Source organism: Anas platyrhynchos, chromosome 14 (genome assembly GCF_047663525.1).
Source record: "Anas platyrhynchos isolate ZD024472 breed Pekin duck chromosome 14, IASCAAS_PekinDuck_T2T, whole genome shotgun sequence".
Classification (NCBI taxonomy): Eukaryota; Metazoa; Chordata; class Aves; order Anseriformes; family Anatidae; genus Anas; species Anas platyrhynchos.
Genome location: NC_092600.1, coordinates 13442455 through 13465862, shown reverse-complemented (window position 1 = coordinate 13465862; position 23408 = coordinate 13442455). Strand labels below are relative to the sequence as shown.

Below are 23408 nucleotides of genomic sequence, written 5' to 3'. Positions count from 1 at the left end.
ATGAGCGATTAACTGCTTTAATTAGGGCTGGCACCGCTGTTAGCACCGATTTGGTAAAACATTAGAGCGGGCGGGTTACAGAGTAACGGCCGGGTCGGCGGCACGGGGCACCGGGTGCCACCGGCGATGTCCCCGTGGGTGCGGCGCTGGGATGGGGACAGGGACGAGCGGCGGCGCGGCGTCCCCAGCCTGGTGGTGGCCGGTGACAGCGGGGTGGTGGCCGCCTCCCTCGGCGTCCCCGTCGCACGTGTCCTGGCGCTGTGGGTACGAAGTCGGCTCCAAAGGTCGCTGGGGCATTAAGCATTAACTGCGCCCGTGGGCGCGGTGGCGGCACCCCAAGGCCCCGGGGCTGTTCCGGGGGCTACAGCTCGTTCTGCAGCGCCTTGGGGGGGGCCGGGCGCCCCGCTTTGCCCCCTGCTGGGGGGGCGCAGGGCCCCTTCTCGCCGTGGCACAGCAGCTCCCGCAGCGCCGAGGGGCCTCGTCGGTGCGCCCCGTAGAGCTGCTCCTCGCCCTGCTCGCCCACGAAGCTGTGGCACATCTTGGCCAGCCTGCAGGGAGCGGACAGCGTCAGGGTGTGGTGTGGTGCTTGTCACCCCCCTGCCGGCCCCGTGCCCCTCACCTGCTGGGCCACGGGCCCCCCGTCATCACCACGCTCAGGGGCTGCTGGCTCTGCAGCCCCGGCCCCGTCAGCCGCTTCTCCCCGTTCAGCTCCTGCACGCCGTAGCTGCGGGGGGGGACACACACGGGGTTGGGGGGTCTGTACCCGCTGTGGTGGGTGGTCCTGGGGTGCAGGAGCACCCCGTGGTACTTGGAGGGGGCTGGATGCTACTCACAGCTCCCAGCTCTGCGAGCAGCTCCTCTCCAGCACCTCCACGTAGTCGGACTCACGCAGCGCCTTCCTGCCCAGCTTCGCCTCCGCCTTGCTCAGCTGCTCCTCCAGCTGGGGCAGAAAGTGGCCAGTGATGGCAGCCCCCCGTGTCACCCCCCGCTCCCACCTTTCTCCCCCTTTCCCCTCCCTCCTCAGCAGCCGAAAGCGCGCAGCGAGGTGCCGGGCACGGCTGCCCCAGCGGGGTTTCGGGGTGCCCACCTGGAAGGCGATGGCGTAGCAGGCGTCGCAGCGCAGGGCCTGGGGCATGTGGGGCGAGTGCAGCTCCTCGGCACTCAGCTGGGGCGCGGGGACGGAGCGGGAGAAGGACGGGGACGGGGGGTCCTCACACCCATCCCCGGCCCCCGGCCCCAACACCAGGCTCAGGGCCACGCACGCCGCCAGCACGGGGCGCATCCTGCTGCCGTGGGGCCTGGAGGGGTGGCGAGCGGTGCCGAAAGTGCAGTGGTGGAGGCGCAGGCGTTATAAACCCCGGGGTGCTGGTGCGCGCCCGGTGCACCTGCATCCGGCCGACGTGCCCCGTGCCAGCCGCCTGGCCGTGCTGCCAGCTGCCTGTCCATCCCCGGGGCTGCCGAGGGGAGCTCTGCATGGGTTACCCCCACCATCTGCCCCCTCTTTTTTGTTGTTTTTTGGTTTAATTCAGTCCTGCGATGCCTGCGCCTGTCCTTGTCTCCCCCAAATCCCTTCCAGGGCAGGCTGAACGCTCCAGGGCTGAGGATTTGGGGTCCCACCGCTGGATATGGAAATTCATCCCTGCTGCTGCTCCAGAACTGTGGGATCCACAGCTTCTGCCCCTCTGCTCAAAATGCCCCCAAAACGAGACACGTGGGTCCCCCGCACCCCCTTTACAGACGACACAGACATGGGAATCCAGGGTTAATGCTGGCTCAGCACTTTTATTGCTGTTCTAAGGAGTCTGTGCCATAGCTGGGGTGCCTCTGCCCATCGCCCCACTGCACGGCCCTCGGGATGGGACCAGGGGGATGGGGGGAGCCGGGGGCCATGCACCTGGTCCCTTTGCCAGCCATGGCCGTGCTCCCTTGAATAACCTCAGACCCCCCCAGGGATGCCAGGTGCTGGTAAAACATCATCTTCCCCCTCATCCATTTTATGAGCTTTTTTTTCACAGCGGGGGCAGTGGCCCCTGCTCGGGGCCGGCAGGGCTGGCGCGGGCGGGGGGCTGGCCGGGGCCGGGGCTGGCCCGCATCCCCGTGGGGATGTAGTACAGGCTCTCCAGGTACCCGCAGTCGGGCCCCGATGCAGCGGGTGGCCCCTCGCCCTTGGGATCGGGGCTGAAGGTCCCAGAGAAGCCCCCGGGGTTTTCGGCAGCCGGCAGCTGGCCCTGCAGGTCAGGCTGTGCCGGGGAGGGGGCGGCGGGTGGCGCGGGTGCCGGCAGCCCTGGGAAGCTGCTGTAGGGCACGTAGGGCAGGCTGTAGAGCAGGGGGTTGAAGGGAGCTTGGTAGAGCCCTGCGTGCGATGCCACGGGCACCGGTGGGATGAGCACCTCCACGTACTGCCCCGTCTCGGGGTCGTAGAGCATCTTCAGCTGGGGCTGCCGCGGCGGCTCCATGTAGTAGCATTTGCCGCTGTCGGGATCGACCAGCATCTTGCGTTGATTGAAGGGCCGCGTGGGGCTCGGCGCGCTCTTGTTGCTTGGCGAGGAGCCCTCGGTCCTCCGGGGAGCATCCTCCAGGCGAGGCTGGGGCTGGGCTGGGGGCTGCGGCACCGCAGCGGCCACAGGCTCGGGGGGCCGGGGCCGGGGGGGCTCGGGGAAGGGTTTGCTCCACGGGGATTCCCCAGCAGGCAGGGCGGACACACCGGTCCCCAGTGGGGCGCTAGCCAGGCTGGGGACTGACGGGGACCCAAGGGAAGCAGGGACTGGGTTGGTGGCCGAGGGGGTCCCAAAGGATGAGCTGGCTGGTTTGGGGATGGAGGGGGTCGCAAAGGGTGCACTGGGTAGGTTGGGGGCCAAGGGGGTCCCAAAGGTTGAGTTGGCCAGCCTTGGGACTGAAGCGGTCCCAAAGGATGCAGTGGCTGGATTGGGGACCAAGGGGGTCATAAAGGATGCACTCACAGGGTAGGGGATCAAAGGTGTCCCAAAAGATGTGTTGGTCAGGTTGGGGACCGAGGGAGTGCCAAAGGACATGCTGGAGGCTGATGGGAAGCCAAAAGGTGAGTTGGTTGCACTGGGGACCAAAGGAGTCCCAAAGGATGTGCTGGCCAAGTTGGGGACTGCAGCGGTCCCAAAGGATGCGGTGGCTGGATTGGGGACCGAGGGGGTCCCAAATGAGGCAGTGGGTGGATTAGGGACCAAGGGGGTCCCAAATGATGCAGTGGCTGGATTTGGGACTGAGGGTGTCCCAAACGATGCAGTGGCTGGATTAGGGACTGAAGGGGTCCCAAATGATGCGGTAGGTGGATTAGGGACCGAGGGGGTCCCAAATGATGCAGTGGGTAAAGTGGGGACAGAAGGGGTCCCAAAGGCCACACTGGCTGGATGGGGAGCTAAGGGAGCCCCAAAGGATGCGGTGGCCGGGTTGGGAAGCGAGGGCAGCTTTGGCACTGGGGAGGATTTGGGGGCTTTCACGGGAATTGTCAAGTAGTTGGTGTTCTCCACTGGGGCAGCGTTATGGTGCGGCTCGCTGGCTCCCGGCCACTTCGTTACGTGCTCCCAGCTCTCCCTCCGGTCCGGTGGCCTGGTGGGGAGTGGCGCGGTGGGGACAGAGGGACCATTGCCAGCCTCCCTCGCTCGAATTGGGACAGCGGGGCCGGTGCCCTCTGCAGCACCACGGCTCCCCGCCGAGGCCAGCCAGCTGCCCGGCTCGCTGGCGGGTGGCTTTACCGCACTTCTCACCGCTGGTTTCACGGCACGGGCGTCCTGGCCATCCCCTGGGCCGTCCTTGCCACCACGGTGCTGGTCCCCTGCGACGCCATCCCCTGCAGCGACACCATGACCGCGTTCCTCCTCTCCCTCGGTGGGGCTCGGTGGCGGTGGGAGGACGAGGGTCTTCTCCGTCCGCAGCACCGCGCTGCTCCGAGCCCCAGAGCCCTCCCCGGACACCGGCGGGGGCCGTGGGCCGACCAGGACGTGCAGGTGGGACTCCACGTGTGTGTCCCCTCCGCTCCCCGCACGCGGTGGCACCCTGATCTCGCTCCGCTGGCGACACGCAGGGGACGCAGCAGGGCTGAGCTGGGGACCCTCGGTGGCAGCCACCTCTCTCCGCGTGGACTGGACTTTTGTGATGTGCACGGGCGAGCCCCGCGCGGGGCGGCTGCTGGTGACCGTCGCCGTGCCCTCAGCATGTGCCACCTCCGTCTCTCGGCCACCAGCTGTCCCCACGTCCCTGTCTGCCGGTGGCACGAGGCTCGGCACCGGCTCACGGCGGCAGACGGAGGTGCAGTGGATGACGAGCGGGGATGGTGGCGTGGGCTCCCCCGTGCTTTCCCCGACGGGGCCAGGGGCCGGGGGGCCGTGGGTGGTGCCAAAGCAGAGGCTGTAGCTGCTCTTCAGCAGCTTGCGCACGTCCCGCGGCTGCGGGATTTGCACCTTGCCTTTGTTCCCCGGTTCAGCAGGGGCGGCCGCGGGGGTGCTGGGGCTCGGTGGCTCTCGGGGTGCTGGCGGTGGCTTCTCCTCCCACCGGCTCTGCGGCACCAGCTTCACCTCCTGCGCCCGGGATGTGAAGACGCCCCGGGGTGGCACATCAGGAAACGCCAAGCTCTTGGGCTCAAACGGGACTACTTCGGGCCTGCTGGGGCGGATGGCTCGCTGCTTCAAGCTGGGCCACGGCTTCTGCACTTTCTCAAATTTTGGGGTGATGTCCAGCGGCTTCCTGTCCCCAGCGTAGCCTTCGAACAGGGCGCGCGCTCGCCGGTAGCGGGTCCTCTCCGTCGTGTGCTCCTCGGCGGGCAGGCGCTGGCACTGCATCACCTCCTGGTACTTCATCCTCTCGTTGAGCTCGTTGAAGGTCGTCTTCAGCTTGCAGACATTCTCCCTTGTCGCCTCGCTCAGCACGACCCCCTTGGCCGGCCGGGTGGTGCTGGCAGCCCCCAGCCTCTCACAGCCCCGAGGACACCGCATGTCCTCGGCGGAGATGCTGCAGTCGGACTTGGAGAGCGAGCTGGACTTGCCCTCCAGGCCATCCCCGAGCAGGTCGGTGCCGACTGAGGACGGCCCTGAGGAGGTCGAGCTGCCCCTCAGCGATTTCTGCTCCATCTTATTAATCCACTGCTCGTACTGCATCTTCTTGGCGAGGACATTTTTCACCAGGCTGGAGGCCATCCGGGTCTTGCTGGAGGCATCGTCCAGGGAGGCCGTCTTCATGAACTGCTTGTAGTTGAACCTGAAGTCCTCACCGACGGCTCTGCCCTTGCCTGGGGGCTCCTTTCTGGTGGGGGGCAGCGGCTGGGGGGCTGAGGCATCCCCCCAGGGGAAGAACCCTGGATCCTTCCTCTCCTTCCTCTTGAGCTGGATCTGCCGCTTGGGGACGGTCCTCTTCTTGCCGTGCCCCTTCTTGGCGTCGCTGCTCTCCAGCTCCACATCCACGCACTCAAACAGCTCCTTCCCCGTCAGCCCAGACAGCTCGGCACCCCGGGGCTCCCCGCAGCCTGCCCACCGCCGCCCTCCACCGCCGTCCTCCGACAGCGAGTTGGAGAGGCTGGAGGAGGTGTGGGAGCTGCACATGTCCAGCCGGGTGCCGGGAAGGCCCGAGAGGCTTCGGAACGACCTGGCTGTCAGCGCCCGCACCTCGCCGTCGGCCTCGTCCGAGTCGCTGGCCCCGCCGCTCCGCCTGGCCCGCCGCCCCTCGCCGAGCATCGTCCCCGGTGCCGCCGCGCCCGGCCGGTCCACAAAGGCAGCGGCGGGCGGCCGGTCCCCGCGGAGGGGACCCATCCTGCCCCCGCGGCCTGGCGCCGAGCTATTCTTAGCGGTGACGGACAGCTGAGCCTGCCGGCCGCGCTCCAGCCGCGGGCTGGGGACGGGGCCGTGCGGCGGGGGGCCCACGGGGGGACCCTGAGGTGGTGTGGCGGCGTGGCGGCCCGTGTCCTCCTCTTCCAGGAACTCCAGGCAGTCCTTGAAGGTGTCTGTTGTCTCCGAGCACAGCGCCGAGTGGTAGGAGGAGACGGAGGAGTCGGACATGCTCTTGGGGAGGTCGTCGCGGGGCAGGACGGACAGGCGGCCGTCCTCCTCCCAGGCGGACCGACGTCCTTCGGCGATGCCTTCGGGGTCAGGCAGCTCGGCGGGGCGGCCGGCGTCCCTCTTGCCGCGGGGGATCATGGTGGGGACAGCCCCGGCGCTGCCGTCGGGTCGGGAGCAGGCTCGACCTTCTGCTCTGCTCGCCGCGGCGCCCGGCTCCTCAATCACATGCGTGCAGCGGGCGCCAGCACGGGGGAGGCGATGCCAAGCGTCGGGCGGCGTGCAAATGCCACGGCCACCCCCGGCTCAGGGGTCTGCGGTAGGGACGGGGCCACTGCAACCGTGAGCCCACCGGGGACCCGCAGAGCCCGCCGGGGCCGTGCCGGGTGGCTGAGGCCCTGCGGCGTGGCTCTGTCCCCATGGGGATGCTGCGTCCCCAGGTGGGGGGACACAAAGCCTGTCCCCAAGCGGTGCCACCCCCAGCATCCCGCAAGCAACGAGTGAGCGGCCAGGAGGGATGGCAAGGCGCAAAGTCAAACCGGGCGCCGAGCGGAGGAGGACGGTGTCGGTCACCTCTTTCGGGGGGTGTGCGGATCTCCTTGTGCCCGGCCTGGTCCGGCCGCCCCCGCCGGGGTCAGCCGCGGCTTTTTGGGGTTTTGTGAAGGAAGCGGCGGCAGCAGGTGCGTGGCGGTGCTGCCAGCCTCCAGCAACCCGATGCCCGGGTGCATGTGGGGACTAAATTTAAACCTTGGCAAGCGAAGGGCGACCACGACGCCAGGCCTGGAGCTTAACCCGCCCCTGCCCGGCCGCTGGGCTGGGACCGGGACATACTCCCCGTGAGGAGCTGGGCCCCGACCCCCGTCCCCATCCCCTTCCCCCTCATCCACCGCCATCTCCCTCACCCCCGCGGCAAATGGCGGCCGCCGGCCCCGTCTCCTAGCAACGCCCTCCCTGCCAGGCAGGCCCAGAAAGGCCCAAAGCTTCCATTTCCAGGAAAAATGCAGCTCCCCCCCACACTCCCACCAGGATCCCTGCAGAGGCCAGGAGTTGTTGGAAGCAGCTGGCTCTGGGATCCAGCTCTGGCGAAGGACAGCGGCACCGAGGGGATTTTCTGCCCTGCCCCTTGGCACGGCCCCAGCGCTCACACCCAGCACCGGTGCTTGCCCCTGACGGCATTTTGGGGAGCCAAATACCCCCAGAACACAGAGTCCCCTCTAACACCCTGGCCCAGGAACGATACCAAACCTGGAATGAAGTCCAACCGCTTTAATAGAGTTGACATACGTTCTACAAACTATTTAATATATAAAAAGCAACATGAGAATTTTGCTTTTTATACGCAGGCATATCAAGTGTTCAGAATTGGGATAGTCCAGAATTAAGGCTGCCCATCAGACTGCCAGCCCCCTTTCCCACCTGGAATCACACACTTTTGCCTTTGCAGACTCACACACAACAGGATTCACCACAGCCCCCAACATGCTGTGCCACTTCTGGCTGACAAACTGCTCAGCTGCTCCAAGGACCCCACAGCAGTTCCCAAGAGGGAACAACACCAAACTAGCAGTGCTATTTTAAATACTCACTGTACATTTTTTGTGTAGTTATTTTTTTTAACACCCCCCTTCAATCACAGCCATACTGCTGTAGCTGCGCTGAGCTACTCACATGCAGGACGTGCATCTCACCTGCAGGAGCCTCAAGTCTCAAAACCTGAGACAAGCAACCATCCTCTGGTCTAGATCACAGAAAATACATCTTTTCCTGCAAAAGGGGGATGTTTTTTTTGCACCTACATCCCCAGTTGCCTCATCCTCAGCAGCCTGCTGGCACATGCCTGCACCCTATCACCCCAGCACTAGGAGACCACAGTCTAAGTTTTAAATGCCATTTTAATTCTGGCATTTCTCAAACTCCTGAGCACTTGATTTCCTAGGTTTAAGTGAAGACAAGTTGTGGTGCTCTGCCCTACACAGTGCCAGTTTTAGGAGCAGAGCAACAGCAGCTTGTTCAGTGTTTTGTGGAGATGCGCAGGTGAGTGCAGCCTCTACTACATACGGCATGTAGGGTGGGCAGAAGCCTGTGCCACCACTCCCTGTATTGCTGGGGTAGGGTATCGATGAGGATAGTTCATTCTGTGTGTTTTATAGATATCTAGCACATCAACAACTTAAGAACAGACATGCCAGCCCCTGCTCTGCTATAGAGAGGAATTTTGTTAGCAGCTAGAGAAGCAGGGTGGGCTGAAGCTGCCCTATGCAGAGCTCTGGCCTTCCTGCCCTCAGCACAGGTTCTGGTAGAGGCAGCAGAACCAAGTCAAGGCCAGCTGTTGCACGTGACCCCATGGGTGCCCATTTTTCTTCCCTCTCCCTGGCAAGAACACAATATGAACCTCCAGAAGCAGGTTGGTCCACATGGATTAGTTCAACCCTTGGCCAGGTAAACTACCAGAATAACTGGCTATGGAGCTCAGTGATGCTCAAGGGGAATAATAGTGTTCTCTGCTGCTTCTGAGTGCAACCATCCTTCACTTGCCTTTAAAGGTTTCATAAAGGAGGATGAAGAAAAAACAGACACTACTACATGGATCTTTTTCTTTGCAATGCTAGTCTCTACAGTGGAACATTCATAACTGCTCAAGAGTAAAAATATGCTACATCAAAACTGTACCAGAAAAAGCAGGACCCCTGTAACAGCTGGAGAAGAGTTTGCAGATAAAAATCAGAGTTATACAGCCAGCTTAAAAATATGCCACTGGAAACGTATGAGAAAATAAATAAGGTTGTCCTTTCTCTGCAGTCTGGCAGATGCTGGAATCGATGCATTTCACAGGCTCTCATCTTCCTGTTCAGCGTTGCAGTTTTGCTCTCAGCTTGTCGTGTCACCAAAGAGGAGAAGCGGCAGACCCCCTCCAGCCAGACAAGTACTCGATCAAGTCCTTCTGACAGTAAGGAGAGCTGGGAGCACGTCGAAATGCTTACCTGAAGCAGGTACTCGACACTTCGGAGTTAAGCGCTGAATATTGGACTTGAACAGGACGTATGTTGCCTTTCATCTAAATTCTCATTACAAGCGACTGCAGAGGCAAGGACATCCACTTGATAGCAGTATGAAAAGGCGAGTGCACTGAGTACTGCGAGCTACACGGTTGGTATGACCGGGTGAATTGCAGGTCCATAGAAAATACAGAAAGCATAGGACATTTGTCTACTCTCCTGGGAAGCATATAATGTTTGGATGGCAGACAAACTACCGATGAGACACATTCCAAACTCAGAGCATTTCCCAGGGAATTAATTTACAAAGTGCCACTGGTCCTTGGAACCAAATATAGCGTACAGTATATTAAAGCAAACACTTGCCCTACAGCTTGTGTTGGCCCATCTCTGCACTATATGAAGGAATCGAATATTCACTCTTCGCAATAGACTCCTTCCATTTTTATACAAAGGAAAATAAAAACATAATTTAAAACAGCAATAAATAAAAACTACAGAATGTGTGTGTCCTGGTCAGCCCCCTTTGTGCATTCCAATCAGACTGGAGAGCTTCTCACAGTGCTCAAGTTTCAATGATTCTGCTTTCTGTTTTAACCGCTCGTCTCTGTATAGCTTGGCCAAATTCGACAAATCAGACTCTGAAAGATGAAAAAAGTATATATTAGGATGAAGCTGTGAGCATGCTTCAAGTAACTTTTCCAATGCTTTGTTATCCTCATGATTTTTTTTTAGTTCACCTTATTTCAATATATCTGTGCATGTTATAGGAGCTTTCTTTGAAGAGAGGCCATCACATTTAACCAGGCTAGCTACTTAAGAAAACTTTCCATAATTGCTTGAAAATTCAGAGTTATAATAAACCAAAGACTCTACCAGTGCACCAGCTGGGCAATAACTAAAACCCAAAATAGGACTATTACAGTCTACAAAGAAAACAAACTATAAAAATATAGCTTAGAAGTCACGTAAGATTGAAAGTTTTGTTAATGACTTAGAGTGATTAAATATATACGCATTCTTAAAAGCAAACTTACTGTGCATATTTAAACTAACCATATGTGTGTTAGTAAGATACCATTTGGTCTGCTAAACAGCCACTGTCTAAGTCAACACCAGCATTTACAACCTAATTACACCTCATCTCCTTGTGCACTGATGTTTCAGCAGGCACAGGCCGATGGAGAGGAGTTCACTCTGCACCTGCCAGCAGTAGTTAAGTGACAAGCCAGAAGGAAAGAGAACCTCGTGACTACTTTCCTTATTGCTTTCTTCAGGCTACGTCAGCTGCCTGCAGCTAAGCAGGAGTTACAAGATGTACATCCCTGCCCACGTAAATGAGAAATGCAATTCTTCTGACAAACCCGTTCCGCAAGGGTCCCAAACATCCATCCAAACAGACACTTTAAAGTATAGATGGTGGTTGTTGTGTATTTTTTTTTTTATGTTGCACTTGTCAGAATTCAAACTCCGTCTGCCAAGAGGTTGGCCCAGAAGGCAATGTGAATTCTTTTATTTCTTCTTTTTTTTAATTGATTACAGGAAGGTGAACAGCTAGATAAAAGGCTTGTTAATGAAAGGGCACAGGGGCTTTCAAACAGCACAATCTTGAATGTACTTTGCATACATTTCCCCTTCTTCTCAAAAGCAACATGTAACTGAAATAATCCCATTGTTTGAATAATCTCCCCCCAGCAACTCAGAGAAGCATCTTTCGCTGATTAGTTAAGGAAGTCTTAATATAGCTTTCTCCCTGAAGAATAATTTAGATCCAGGATTAGATGCACCTATGAGAATAGCAGTAATTTATTTCTGAAAAGGTCAAAATTTCCCTAAGCACAGGCTACCTGACGACATTCAATTTTTCAAAGAGCTTTTGTACATCGTACAAGTCCCTCATTTTACCAAATCATTCAGTAGGGAAAGAACTTCTCAATAGGGCCTTTCATGCCTTACGTGCTCTGTCCCTACCCCACTGAAATTTAAAGCCATATGAGCCATGTCTATATAAGCCTCCATCTATTTACTGGAAGGCCTGATAAACTGACAGGCACAAACATCTTAATTTTAGGTCAGGAATCAATCTTCATTTTTTCTAACTGAAACACCACTCAAGTAGAGTGCAGATGTGCTGAGCACAGAGTCTAGACGACCCTTCAGCAGAACCAGACTTGGGTAATCGTTTCCAAGTCCCCAGAGTTCTGCAGCACAGACTTTTAGCCTCTTTTGCACAACTTGTCCACTTGGGCACGATTATTTTCTGCCAATGTCTGCGCTTCGACAGCATCCATTCTGTCATCTAAGTTTCTTGTGTTTTTCAATCTTTTACACTGCTGTTCCTGCAACCTTTGTTGACTGAAGTTATTCTCTTTAAGGAACTCCTAAAATACATATTTCCAGCTATGCATTTTCTCTGTTTTCAGTTGTGTAATTGTTATTCTTTGATTCAGAGCTCTTTGCAGTCTTACTTCACAACCGTGCTACTGCAGCTGAACAATCATCTGTAAAAACCTGAGACTTGCCTTTTGTACTTAACCATATCGGAGCATGTCAGAGCACCAAAACCCACAGCACAAGCACCTTTCACACACTGTTTTGCTGTGGAGGGACCAGCTAAGGAACATACTGACGTATCAGGTACCTTTTAAGCTTTTTGTTAAGGTACCTGGACCCCAGGTAGCCCTTTTCAGATCATAAAAATCAAGGTCTTTAATTTAAACTGTTCATATAATGTGTGTTCATTTTGCTGGTGCTGAAGAGAAGTGTACCTTCAGTAAATAGAACAAACCTACTATTAATAGACATTCAACTGACAAAGAAGTCAACCACAAAGTTACGCACTTACACAGGAATCAGTTGACCAAAGTTATGAAACAACAGCTGATTAACAACTCTCCCAGGGTCTCCAAGGCAACTTTTTACCAGAACCTCATCTTGTATTCAAAATATTATATAAAAAAATGAGTTAGTCAAAAAAGTATTTTTACAAACTGGGCTGTAGGAAGTTAGCACTGTTTCAGCTGAGCTCATTGCCTGCTCTCACTGGCCTAGGTGGTAATCATTCTGAAAACTATTTTTTTTTTCTCTAAATTACAGTGGTCTCCTCAGGACAGTGCTAATTGTGGACAACGTAAGCATATTTGCAGGTATGTGACTAATACACAGACTATAAAAAAGAGTATAAAAAAGTCTAAGTGTAAAAAGTCCTAGAGGAGGTTGCCTTACAGACATTACTTGGCATTCAGTGCTGGATTACTTCCCTCACTCTATCAGTCCCTCTGCAAACCCTGTTGCCCATTTCAGGGCACAGAAAGGTCATCAAGGTCTACATGAAACAGACAATACAATGATTTTTAGTTGCACTAGGTTACCTACAAGGAGTTTTCCTCTAAGGGGGGAAAAAAAAATCTATTCCTATGGCAAGCCTACACATGAAGCCTACGTTTATGTTTATTAACAGACACATTGTACCTAGAGGCTGGTGCTACCAGCCATAAATGTTCAGAGATAAGTCAAGCAAACCAAAAGGGATTACTTGGCATTTCTAGGGTTTCACATTATGGGTTCTTTTTATTTATTTCAACTTCAGATTCTACATCTATGTACTTCTCTTTAAGAGCAAGATTAGTAATTTTAACTTAAAATAAGAAAAATGTCTCTGGATGAAAAGAAAAGATTGACTGAGAACTGACACGGGAGAAATCATTTAGAATGCTTACATTCTCCCTCTCTGCATTCAATTCTTGTCTTTAAAAGACAGTCTTGACTATGGTGAAAAACATGATCTCAAACTCCTCTAAAGATAGAATATGCAAATAAGTGCATGAAATAATCACAGAAGCACTCTTTGAAAACTGATACCAGTTAACACAGATTTTCAAAAGCTATAGCCTGTCTTCCTGCTGAAGGTTTGAAGAAGAGTTAGATGATCTGCTTGTGGAGCTAGTCAAAGTAAAACTGATTCCGCCTCAGCAAAGGAAACATTGATTAGGTGATGCCTCAAGGTCTCTCCTAGACCTAACAAACTGTCAGACCTAAATAAATGTGCTGGACGATAGCGTTTAAAACATCATCACTAAGAGGTAGTCAAGCACAAAAGACTGAGTGGAAAAAAAAGTCTCTAATAGTGGAATCAACTTTCCACTTCTCTCTCGATCACCTACAATGAACTCTGACAGCCCCTCAAGAATAACAAATTCGGAGTTAAGAACAGATGTGAGAAACAGCACTGCAAATTTGAGAAATTACATGCAATGGAAAATGAGGCTAAAATGGCAGTGCTTTGTGAACCGCAGCCATCATATAACTGTACACAGGGTGCAGGCACGCACTTGTAACAAATATAACTTACTCTGCTGTTTCTCCTTCCAGCAGCTGGTCTGAATATAGTCTATGTAATCTTTTTCAACGGTTTTCTCTAGCTCTTGAAGTTCCGCTCCTTGATAATTCTTCTCAAAGTTTTTATCAACATAGTAAGGCACCTGCAAGTTCTCTGTTTCTCTGCTAATAACATGGCCTATGGACCTATGAAAACATGGAGAAAAAACATTTTGCAGCAGTTCAAACAAAGAAACAGTGAGAAATTTCTTGCAATTAACATTTCCAAAACAGAATCTTTGCAACTTCTCAGTCACTTCCTGCAGGACTATAGCTCCCTCAGCCACCCAATAAGGAAACTACAAGCCTCAGGCACAGCACGCTCTTCACATAGAATTCACTGAAAAAAAAAGAATAACACAGTGAAAATACGTAATACTTAGTTCTTTGTAGATATCTCTGATTCAGAGCTGACACAGTCCCTTCCAAATACCATGTTTGTTCTCAACAGATCAGTCAAGATACTTCTAAAGTGTAAGTGTAAATTTTATCTTTAAACAGAAGCTCCACACCCTTTCTTCTGTTTACTGTTAACTTCTGGCAAGCTAAGTCCAGAAATCCATTGGAAATGATGGCAAATATAAAGACTATAGCAAAGTCACATGGACCAGTACTATTTAGGGCATGGTGTAGCTGGATGTAGGTTTTCCTGATTTCTGGATTAATCAGTAGAAATAAGAATTAGCGGGGGGATTTTAGTTACCTTTTCCTTTAGTGTTTTATAATCACCAGTAAGCTAGGTAGTATGCGGAGCACCCCATAGGTAGAACAAGCCACTGTGGCACAGACATGAGGCTAAACTATCCTCTGCTACTGAGTTTTTACTTGAGCAAAGATATCCAGGAGCTTTTTCAAATCGCTGCCCAGAGAAAGAGGCAGGCAGCCAAAATGTGAAGTTACACTCTACCCAATGGAATTCAGTTTGCCCCTTCCATTTCCTGGGCTCCTCTTTTCCTTCTTTGTGTCTCAGACACATACACTCTCCTTATATAAACACTTTCTTTCAGAGCTGTTAGTTTTTTTAAAGATAGGATTTAGAGAAACAGCATCTGTAACTGTATACCAGGCTGAGGCCTGACTATCTCAAATCAACAGGAAAGGGGGAGGCAGTGAGGAAAGCCAGCGAGATTAGCTGCTCTGGGGGCAGCGTGGGAGGTTTCACACAGGACTGGCAGATAGCAAAAACGCTCTCGGGAAAGAAAAAAACAACTACAACAACAACAAAAAAAACACAAACAGAACTAAGCCACCAACCATCTTGTTCTCATGCTAGGTCTACATACTGACATCTTGTGGTAACGAACAGTAAAGGGCCTTGGGACCAATTAAAACTACACTGAGGAGCATATGGGCCTAAATGGAAACAGTTTTGCTCCTAAAAGGAAGCAAGAAGAGTTTGTAGAGCACTCTGCTACTGCTGTGTGCAGCAGTCCCCAACCTACAGGGTGTTGAAATACACCGACTCCCATTCTTATCTCAGTAAGAGCCAGGGCAGCTGACTGAACCAGTCTAGAGAGCTTCCTTCCTCCCAGCCTTGGATGCTGAGAGCAGTAAATGGGTTTTCCTCTGCCCCACAAACTCGGATTACTGCAGGCCTGGCTCTCATTGTTTCCACAGCTGACCAGTTTAGTTTGTGTTCTGCAATGTGGGAATCCTGCCTCTTTATAGGCACTAAACCAGGGCTTTTCAAAGTATTTATGGTTTGTGGAGCTTGACAAATTTTCTAGAGGAATTTAGGCTCCAGAGCAGATTTGGATTTACAGTGCTAACTGCAGGCTTGATTTCCTAATTGCTTTACATGGGAATGTCAGAGGCAGCCCGCAGACCCTCTAGGGCTGATCAGTACTGCAGCTAAGCTACACCCACATTCCTACTACTGTATCATTGTGCAAAAGCATTTCACACCAGTTGGGTAAGCGCACTGGCTCAGCGCCTCTATTTGTTCAGCACACAGCACAACACAGCTCACCATCATCTACTTCACAGCGACAGCGTTTAGGAGAACTTAACAGAGACTGTTGGTATTTCCTTATTTACAAATTGATAACAGTTTCTAGAATGAGCGGAAGAGAACAGTAACAAGCATTCTTCTATCCAGCCCAACTTCTATCTACCTCTTATCTCAACACCAACGACCGGAAAGAATTGTTTTCAAGTGACTTACGATTTGTAGAAGAGGCTGTAGGGTGGGTTAGTCGCCATCAGCTGAGTTATAACCGACACTATTATTATTATGAAAACTGGCATCAACTGAATAAATGCAGAATATGAGTTCTGAAAAGAACAACAACAAGTTGACAAATAAAGATACATACAGAAAACGATGCCCATTCACAGAAATCAGGTTATCATACATCAACAACACATTAAATGTAAACTTAGGAAAAAAAAAAGATGAGCACTTTCAAATGCTGACAAGGATGACATTTTAAATAACCTTTATTAATGCTCTCTTCAAGCTCCTGAAAGCCATTTTCTTCCAATTACATTTTCAGAGCATTGCTTTCATCTACAGCTCCCTCCCCAAGGCAGCAGATGCCCACAACACTGTCTGCCAGTGACCAGCTGACAATCCAAACCAAAGGAGCACCATGATTCCCATTTCTGCCTATGCATTTCTGAAATCTGCATGTATTCCAAAAATCTCAGTCTGTCCGAACACTGGACAAAGCCACTTGAAAGTAAAGGCTGAAGAGACCATATGTAGCATAACTTGAGGCAGAATGCAAGCACTCGCTATTTTGTTTGAATTAATTTAGTAGAGCAAAAGAGTGAAAAAAGTCCTAAAGATCGAAGAGTTCTGCTAGGCAGAGACCAACCACAGACCTTGACTCCTGCTCATTTGATTTTTAAACTGCCTTTTTGTAATTAGGAGCAGAACATTATAGTTGTTTAGGCTCTGTTCTCCGTGCTGGGACAGCAACAGTACCTGACATAGTAGTTGGTGGGATTCATTTGCCCTAGCTCAGCTGTCTACAGGCTGTGCAAGTTTTTTCAAAGCCTGTCTATAAAAGACTCAACAGGAGAAAAATCATCTTTCTTGGAGAATGATCTTGTTCAGTTAATAGACTGCCTCTGAAGGAAGATTTTTCCAAGGTGTGCAGTGTGAGCGTATAGGTGCCTTTGCTAACAGCACATGATACCTGGTGTCTCATCAAGTTTCAGCTGATAGAGATGTATCCCAGACCCATTTTGCTCTGGGCTGGAAAAAGCCTGTGCAGCACCTGGGATGAAACTGCATGCTAATTTACTGAAGGATTAAATATGCCACGAGGACGAGCCAGTACTTCTGTATTAGATATCAGTTCACATTTGGACTGATCATTGTTAGATTATCAAGCCCTCAGAGCTTGCAAAAACCAAGCACCAGTGAAATACCAGTGAAATATGCCTGGTTGCAGAAACTCCAAAGCCTGTGATCCTACCAAAATAATTTATTTATCACTGCTTTAAAAACAGAACAACAACAATACGGTTACTTTTCAAGTCATCCATTTTGGCTGCAGCACTTAAGGATAAGCATTGAGCACCTAAGGATGGGAAAGTCTCAACAGGCTTCAGATGTGAACCCCTCACCCTGGTGAAATGTTTAAGCCCAAGAGATCCGTTCTCCTGGCTACCTGTGGCCTGTTTTCTTCCTCCTCTTGCTCCTGCGTCCATGCTCTTTCACGGTGCCTCCGTGGATAATAGTGTGCGTCTCTGGCTACATTTGAAAACATGTGGATATTTCCTGTTAAAAGAAGCCAAAAGAGTCATGGTTTTCAACTGGCTGCTGGTGTTTACCTGTACTTCTGTTTCTGGTTGATTATTCAGGCTTATATTACACAGACAGAGTAATAGTTTTGAGACCTCAGATTTGAATGTCAAAGCAATGTGTTATTCCAAAAAGAGCATACCAGAGAAATTGTGAAATTCACCCTTGCTCCATCCTAATTTACAAAAATTAAGAAAATCAGAGAATTATTTTTATATAAAAATTGTACCTCATACTTTATTTTTGTTATATTCACTTGCAAGGCTGCAGTTTATGTTGCATCTCCAGGCTTCAAGCAAAAAAATTAATTTGCGTCACCAAATTCAGGCCCCGAACTATGGCTTCAGATAATTACCAGATATGCTCTTCTACAGTCAGTTCTATTTTCTCTTTCATCAAGCTATTATAAAACCATTAAGTGAAACTGTTATGTCAAAAGAGATTAATAAAATAGCTTTTTGAGGAAAAAAGTACAATGCAGGATTTCCTTTCTTGGACACTGACTTATTCTTTCCTCACTTTAGAATTTTTAAAAATTGCATATGATGTTTTGATTAGAAGCTTGAACTCTGACTGTAACACCATGGAAGTATCTAAATAATAGCTGAGCTCCCCTCTTTTGAGATTCAAAATATCTTTGTAATAAAGAATTGAAATTTATGGCCATACAACAGGCATACCAAGCTATTTTTAAGCCTTGGGAAATCAAACTACAAATTATTTTAAAACACTCTTATACTGTCTTTTATCTGAATTTCTCAAAGAATTGTTCAAGAAATTGGGGAAATGACCTTTGTTGCTGTGTCAAAACACCTGCTTCACTGGTCATTCAGATATAACACTGCACAGGACTAACAAAGTAAAAGAGGGCTTGAAGAAGAAAAATTTCCCTTGAAAAAGAAAGCTTCTATCATTTAATGTTGCTCAGGCAACGTTTTATCAAGCTCCAAAAGAATGGAAATGAGTGTGGGAATGAGGAATGGCTTTTGCAGGGTAGCTAGAAAAACAATTCCCCAATCCAAAGTTTCTCACAGAATTTTTGCCCCAGTTTCTTTCCTTCCATGCACATTTATTTTTTATGAGAAGGAAGTTCAATTTGTAGCCCCTTCCCATCATACAACAGTCTCTCTTAGGTTTGTAAGCTGACAAGCCATAAATCTGCCCTTAATCTATGTGAATGAGTTTTGTCTAACACCATTTCTGAATTAGATTTCCAAAAACCCTGGTGATAGCAAGGTGTCAAAAAACAAAACAAAACAAACAGCAAAGACTGCATCTTAACACAAACTTCAGTTCACATGCACAATCCCCACTTAACATTATGACAGCATGAAAAATGTTCTCTTTATATTACCCATCTGCACGTGCTCTTACTGTTAGCTCTCTTCCTAAATAGAAGCCATGGATTATGCCATTTTGGAAAACTACTGAATTGATATTCCATAAATAAAGGCCTCACTTTCAGGTTATGAAAACGTATGTAAATTTAGATCCCAGCAAGTTTTTTTTGGTAAGGAAATTTTTGTTTATTACTGAGAGCTATTACTGTGAAATCATGTTTATTTTCATATTCTTCGCCATTTGGATAAAAACTCCCCTATGCTTCTTCAGGTCACTATTAGATAACTGTCGTGCCCAGTACCCAAATTCTTCCTACAGCTCCTCAGTTTTCTATCCTTATTTCCAAGCGTTCCCACTGCCTACAGCTATGTAGCAGCCACGTTCCACACGGGATAACGTTTCACCTGTGGCCAAAGCAAGAGGCATGCGCAGGTGCCATCTCCTGCACAGTGGGAGGGAATCATGCCAGCCTGATCTCAGCACACTTTACAAACTTAACGATAAAATTTTGAAAGTGATCCGAGATCCTCTTAGCTATGAGATGCTACCACACAGACCACTGTAATGAGTAGCTTGTAAGTCATAGCTTGTAACCTGTACCTATTGCTTAAGGCTACTGTAACAGACTTGTTACTTTATGTTATGCCTTGGAACTGCGAAACAGCGGGCACAAGCACTAGAGCAATTCATCAAAGACCAGGGATAGTGGCAACAAGATGCCTGAGCTCACCACAGCTTTCAGATTTACTTTTAAACCTAACCTACATTCCAGTGAGCTTGCAACATCTTCCCGTTTTCAGTACAAACACAAAAGCCAAGGCTGGACTAAGACAAGCACAGAGACGCTGCAGGTACAGGCTCTACTATTCTGTATTTCAAACAGCCAGCTCTCACTGGCAGGCATCGCTTTCTAAGCAAAGAAGCTTTAACTTCTTTGACTTGGTGCTGCTGTGCTGTAACGCAGAAACATGTCTTGAGGACAACGCCATCAAAGATGCCTCTGAGCCCTTCCCACTCACACCTTGCTTTGCCTCCCAGACCATCGCTGACTTCAGACAATGGGGGGAAGAACAACAAAAAGAAGAGTCTTCAGCTGGTACGAAAATTTTGCCCAACCACGTATCAAACAGCCTAAGCCCTTGCTGAATTAAGATGTCCTGACCCCTTACTAGTGCTGCCAGAAGTCCTCACAAAGGCTGGGTTGTCAGGAACATGCCCCAGCAGCAACAGCCGTTACCCCCCATCACAGCTCTCTCTTCTAGCAGCACTCTTGGACAGCAAAGCTGAGCTTTGAGCTTTTCTAGGGACCAAACTTACCACAACTTTAAGTTTAAACAGTGCATTAGGGGAACTTTTCCAGGCATAAAAAGTCAGGAAAAAAAAAAAAAAGAGTAAATCCAAACAGGTTTTTGCTCTTCTCTGACCTATAATTTAGCTACCTGAGCAATATAAAGAGGAGCTGAGCTTCCTTTAGTTTATTACATTTCAGAAATAGTGCAGATGGATACCAACCTGTAGGAAAGTGCCCACCAAAAAACACATTGAATATTTCTTCTGGTGTAATGTCTGCTTCAAATTCTGTGTAGTAGTTATAGTGCCTGGCCTGGCCAGTGCTGACATGCTCTTGGTCAGTTCCAAATTCATCATATCGCAATCGTTTTTCAGGGTTGCTGAGAACTGCAAAAGCATTGCCTATTGCTGGAGAATGAATTGAAAGAAGTGTTACAACACAGCACCTCCAGGTGTGGGAATTCTGTAAGCAGCTTAACAAAATACCCAAGCAGGCATAGAAAATGTGTGCATGGCCAAAGACTCATTTACTTTTGAAAGATCTACCTTTGTGTAAGTAGCGTTACAACACCAACATTACCTGTGATGGAACCTATTTCCTGCTATCACTGACACCAGGAGAAGTATACGGAGAGAGTTAAGTATTTGGAAAACCAAGATGTGAGAGACCACCTATGTTAAGAGACTGAGGGAGAACGTAACTTTTTAATCAGGTCAAACTAAGTATTGACACAGCTGTGCACCTCCATCCATGAAATACAGTTAACACAAAGTTAAGAACTTCAGAGAGTAATTAAAATGCAGACCCATATTCCAAGCTTTCTGTCAGCAGAGATGTTTGTGAAGCTGTACCTGCGTATTTATTCACAGTGCACGTCAAACCACCTGGAAGTAGCTCGTTTGGTTCATCATCTTCCTTGGTCTTTGATAGAAAATGGCTGTAAATAAGTTTATACTGAAATACAACCCTAACACAAAAAAAAATAAAGAAGACTTCAAGAATTCCTTATTCTAATACACAGCAAATGAAAGCCTGGTTTCCTTAGCAGTGACTTACAGTGCTAGTTTGTATATGGTTGCAGCAGTGAGAATGTAGAAGATGGTAAGAGTTTAGATGCTAACGTTGCTGATGCAGGCTTGGACTGCACCAATATTGAACAGCCCAGGCACGTAATAATGGATTTAGAATCACAGAACCGTTACGGTTGGAAGAGGCCTCCAAGATCACCTGGTCCAACCATCCCCCTACCACCACTGTCACCCACTGAACCCTGTCCCCAAGCACCACGTCCAACCTTTCCTTGAACACCCCTAGGGACGGTGACTCCACCACCTCCCTGGGCAACCTGTTCCAACACCTGACTGTTCTTTAGAGTACTCTTTGATTTTATACATTTGCACGTGTTTTTTTTGACATTCTAAGTAGGGCTCTGAGGAGTTACTGATTACACAACACGTTTTGTGTCATAACCAGTGCATCCCCAGAGCGTTACTGACCCTCCAGTGCTATCTAGGAACGAGCCCTGCGATGCCTTTCCCTCCGATCTGTATTCTGAAGGTCCTGTAGGAGCCCAGCCGTACAGGTGTAGGTGTCCGCAGGCCGTGCCGCCCGCCCCTCACGCACCTTTGAAGGCCTCGGTGGCGCCGGGAGCGCGGTTCTTGTCCGGGTGGAATTTCAGGGCCAGCTTGCGGTAGGCTTTCTTCAGGTCCTCCTCGCTGGCATCCCTCTCCACGCCCAGGATCTCGTAGTAATTGCGGCAGCTCTTTATCCTGAGGGGGGGGAGCACACACAGGGCGGCCGTCACGGCACAGCTCCCCTGCCTCAGCGCACGGAGCGCGACGGGGCCCCCACCGGGGGCCGAACCCACCCCCGTTCACCCCCGTTCACCCCCAGCAGCCCCCCCCAGCTCTCCCCGGCCCCGCTCACCGCCTCACGCCGTCCAGCTGCTCCGCCGTGTAGGTCATGGCGGGCCCGGGGCAGCCCCTGCCCCCCCCGCGGCCTCACCGCCCGCCGCCCCGGCCCGCCCGCGCCGCCATCTTGTGCGCACGGCGGCGGCGGCGCCGCGGGGGGTTCTGGGTACGGTAGGCCCGCCGCCGCCCCGCCGCGGCCCGCGGACTACATTACCCAGCAGGCACCGCGCGGGGATGTTCTAAAGCGGCTCAGTGACGTCATAGGGGCTTCTTTAGGGAGGCGGTGACGTCATAGGGAGGCTCCTGGGGAAGACAGTGACGTCATAGGGGGCTTCCTTAGGAGGCAGTGACCTCATAGGGCTGTGACTGCATAGAGAGGGGGAGGCGGTGACCTCATAGGGCTGTGACCTCATAGGGGGACTTCTTTAGGGTGGCAGGGGTCTCACAGGGACACAACCTCATAGGGGACCTCCTGGGGGAGGCAGTGATGTCATAGTGCGGTGACCTTATAGTACAGTGACCTCATCAGGGCATCCTGGGGAAGGCTGGGAGGCAGTGACCTCATAGGAGGCTTCCTGGGGAAGGCAGTGACTTCACAGAGCTGCGACCTCATAGGGGGCTTCCTTGGAGAGGCAGTGACCTCGTAGGGCAGTGACCTCATAGGGAGCTTCCTGGAGAAGGCTCATAGGGCAGTGACCTCGTAGGGCAGTGACCTCATAGGTGTCTCCCTGGGGAAGGCTGGGGAGGTGGAGGCCAGGGCGCCCCGGGTGCTCGGTAACGTGGCAGCTGCCTCCCCCCAGGCCCTGTGGCCCCACTTGAGTGGCACCTTCCGAGGGTTGGGGGCTAAAAACCTCCTCCTTGTCATCCCGCTGAGAGAGGGAGTGGTGGCAGGCGCTGGAGGTGCTTGTGAGGTCCCGCTTGTTCATGGCATGCAGCCGGATTTGGAAGGCGCATTGAGGGCTCCTTGGGGCTGCGGAGGCTCGCATGGGCTGAGCCTCGCTGCCTGGAGCCCCACGTCAGGCCCTGGGGACCCACCTCGAGGTGTTGTGGTGAGGGTGTGAGGAGCCTGGAGGAACCCTACTTTGGGTCTTCTGACCAAGCCCTGCACCTGCAGCATGGGCTGGAAGGTTAGTCTGCCTGAGATTAGGTGCTGCTATTGCTGCTCGTCTTCTTTCTCATGGGCCAATTAAAGCTGGGCTAATGAGCTGTGGGAGAGGCGTTATGGGATGCTGTGGCTGCTGGTGGTGTGACAGTGCTGGTGTCTCCTACCTGTGCAATTTGCAGCAGCAGTGCTTAGCAGGGGATCTCCTCCCCTTTGAGTGGCAGCACCTGGCTGTAGGGGGTCACAGCACTTCCCCTGTGTATTTTAACTCTTTTTTTTTGCCAAGGCTCTACAGAGGCTGTGCGAAGAAGGGCAATAAATTGAAAGGAAGGAAAACGAAACCAGGGATGAGCTCCTGTGGGATGGCCTTTTGGACCTCAGCGTAGCGTGTCAGGAGGGAGATGAGTTAAAGCTTGGCACTTACGGAAGTGTTTCATATTGCAGGTGCTTACAGGCTGCCTCTAAGCTATGCTCCTGAGACATGAAATCTGCTCGTGAGTCCCCACACACCGGGTCACAGCTTCGAGATCTGGAGCTGCTTGGATCCACCAAGCTGGGTGTCGTGACCTGGGCTCTGGTGCTTAAGCAAACTCACTGCTCTGGTGGGGGTAGGGTGAGCA

At 51.4% G+C, this 23408-nt stretch overlaps 3 protein-coding genes across 3 annotated transcripts; all 3 read right to left on the bottom strand.

Moving 5' to 3' along the window:
• Window position 1: 1 nt before the first annotated feature.
• MZB1 (marginal zone B and B1 cell specific protein) lies at window positions 2-1337 on the bottom strand. The gene is made up of 4 exons (XM_027468422.3): window positions 1088-1337; window positions 834-940; window positions 620-724; window positions 2-548 (listed from the first exon to the last, which is right to left on the bottom strand). The coding sequence occupies exons 1-4, from the start codon at window positions 1280-1282 to the stop codon at window positions 362-364; spliced, it is 594 nt and encodes a 197-aa protein (XP_027324223.2). The 5' UTR covers window positions 1283-1337; the 3' UTR covers window positions 2-361.
• Window positions 1338-1757: 420 nt separating this feature from the next.
• Window positions 1758-7177, bottom strand: PROB1 (proline rich basic protein 1). The gene has a single exon (XM_072023390.1). It carries the CDS (start codon window positions 6156-6158, stop codon window positions 2010-2012), a length of 4149 nt encoding a protein of 1382 aa, XP_071879491.1. The 5' UTR covers window positions 6159-7177; the 3' UTR covers window positions 1758-2009.
• Window positions 7178-7268: 91 nt separating this feature from the next.
• DNAJC18 (DnaJ heat shock protein family (Hsp40) member C18) lies at window positions 7269-21860 on the bottom strand. Its single transcript, XM_027468421.3, has 7 exons — window positions 21703-21860; window positions 21400-21545; window positions 19998-20183; window positions 17011-17120; window positions 15555-15664; window positions 13365-13537; window positions 7269-9654 (listed from the first exon to the last, which is right to left on the bottom strand). The coding sequence occupies exons 1-7, from the start codon at window positions 21738-21740 to the stop codon at window positions 9530-9532; spliced, it is 888 nt and encodes a 295-aa protein (XP_027324222.3). The 5' UTR covers window positions 21741-21860; the 3' UTR covers window positions 7269-9529.
• Between the last annotated feature and the right edge of the window lie 1548 nt (window positions 21861-23408).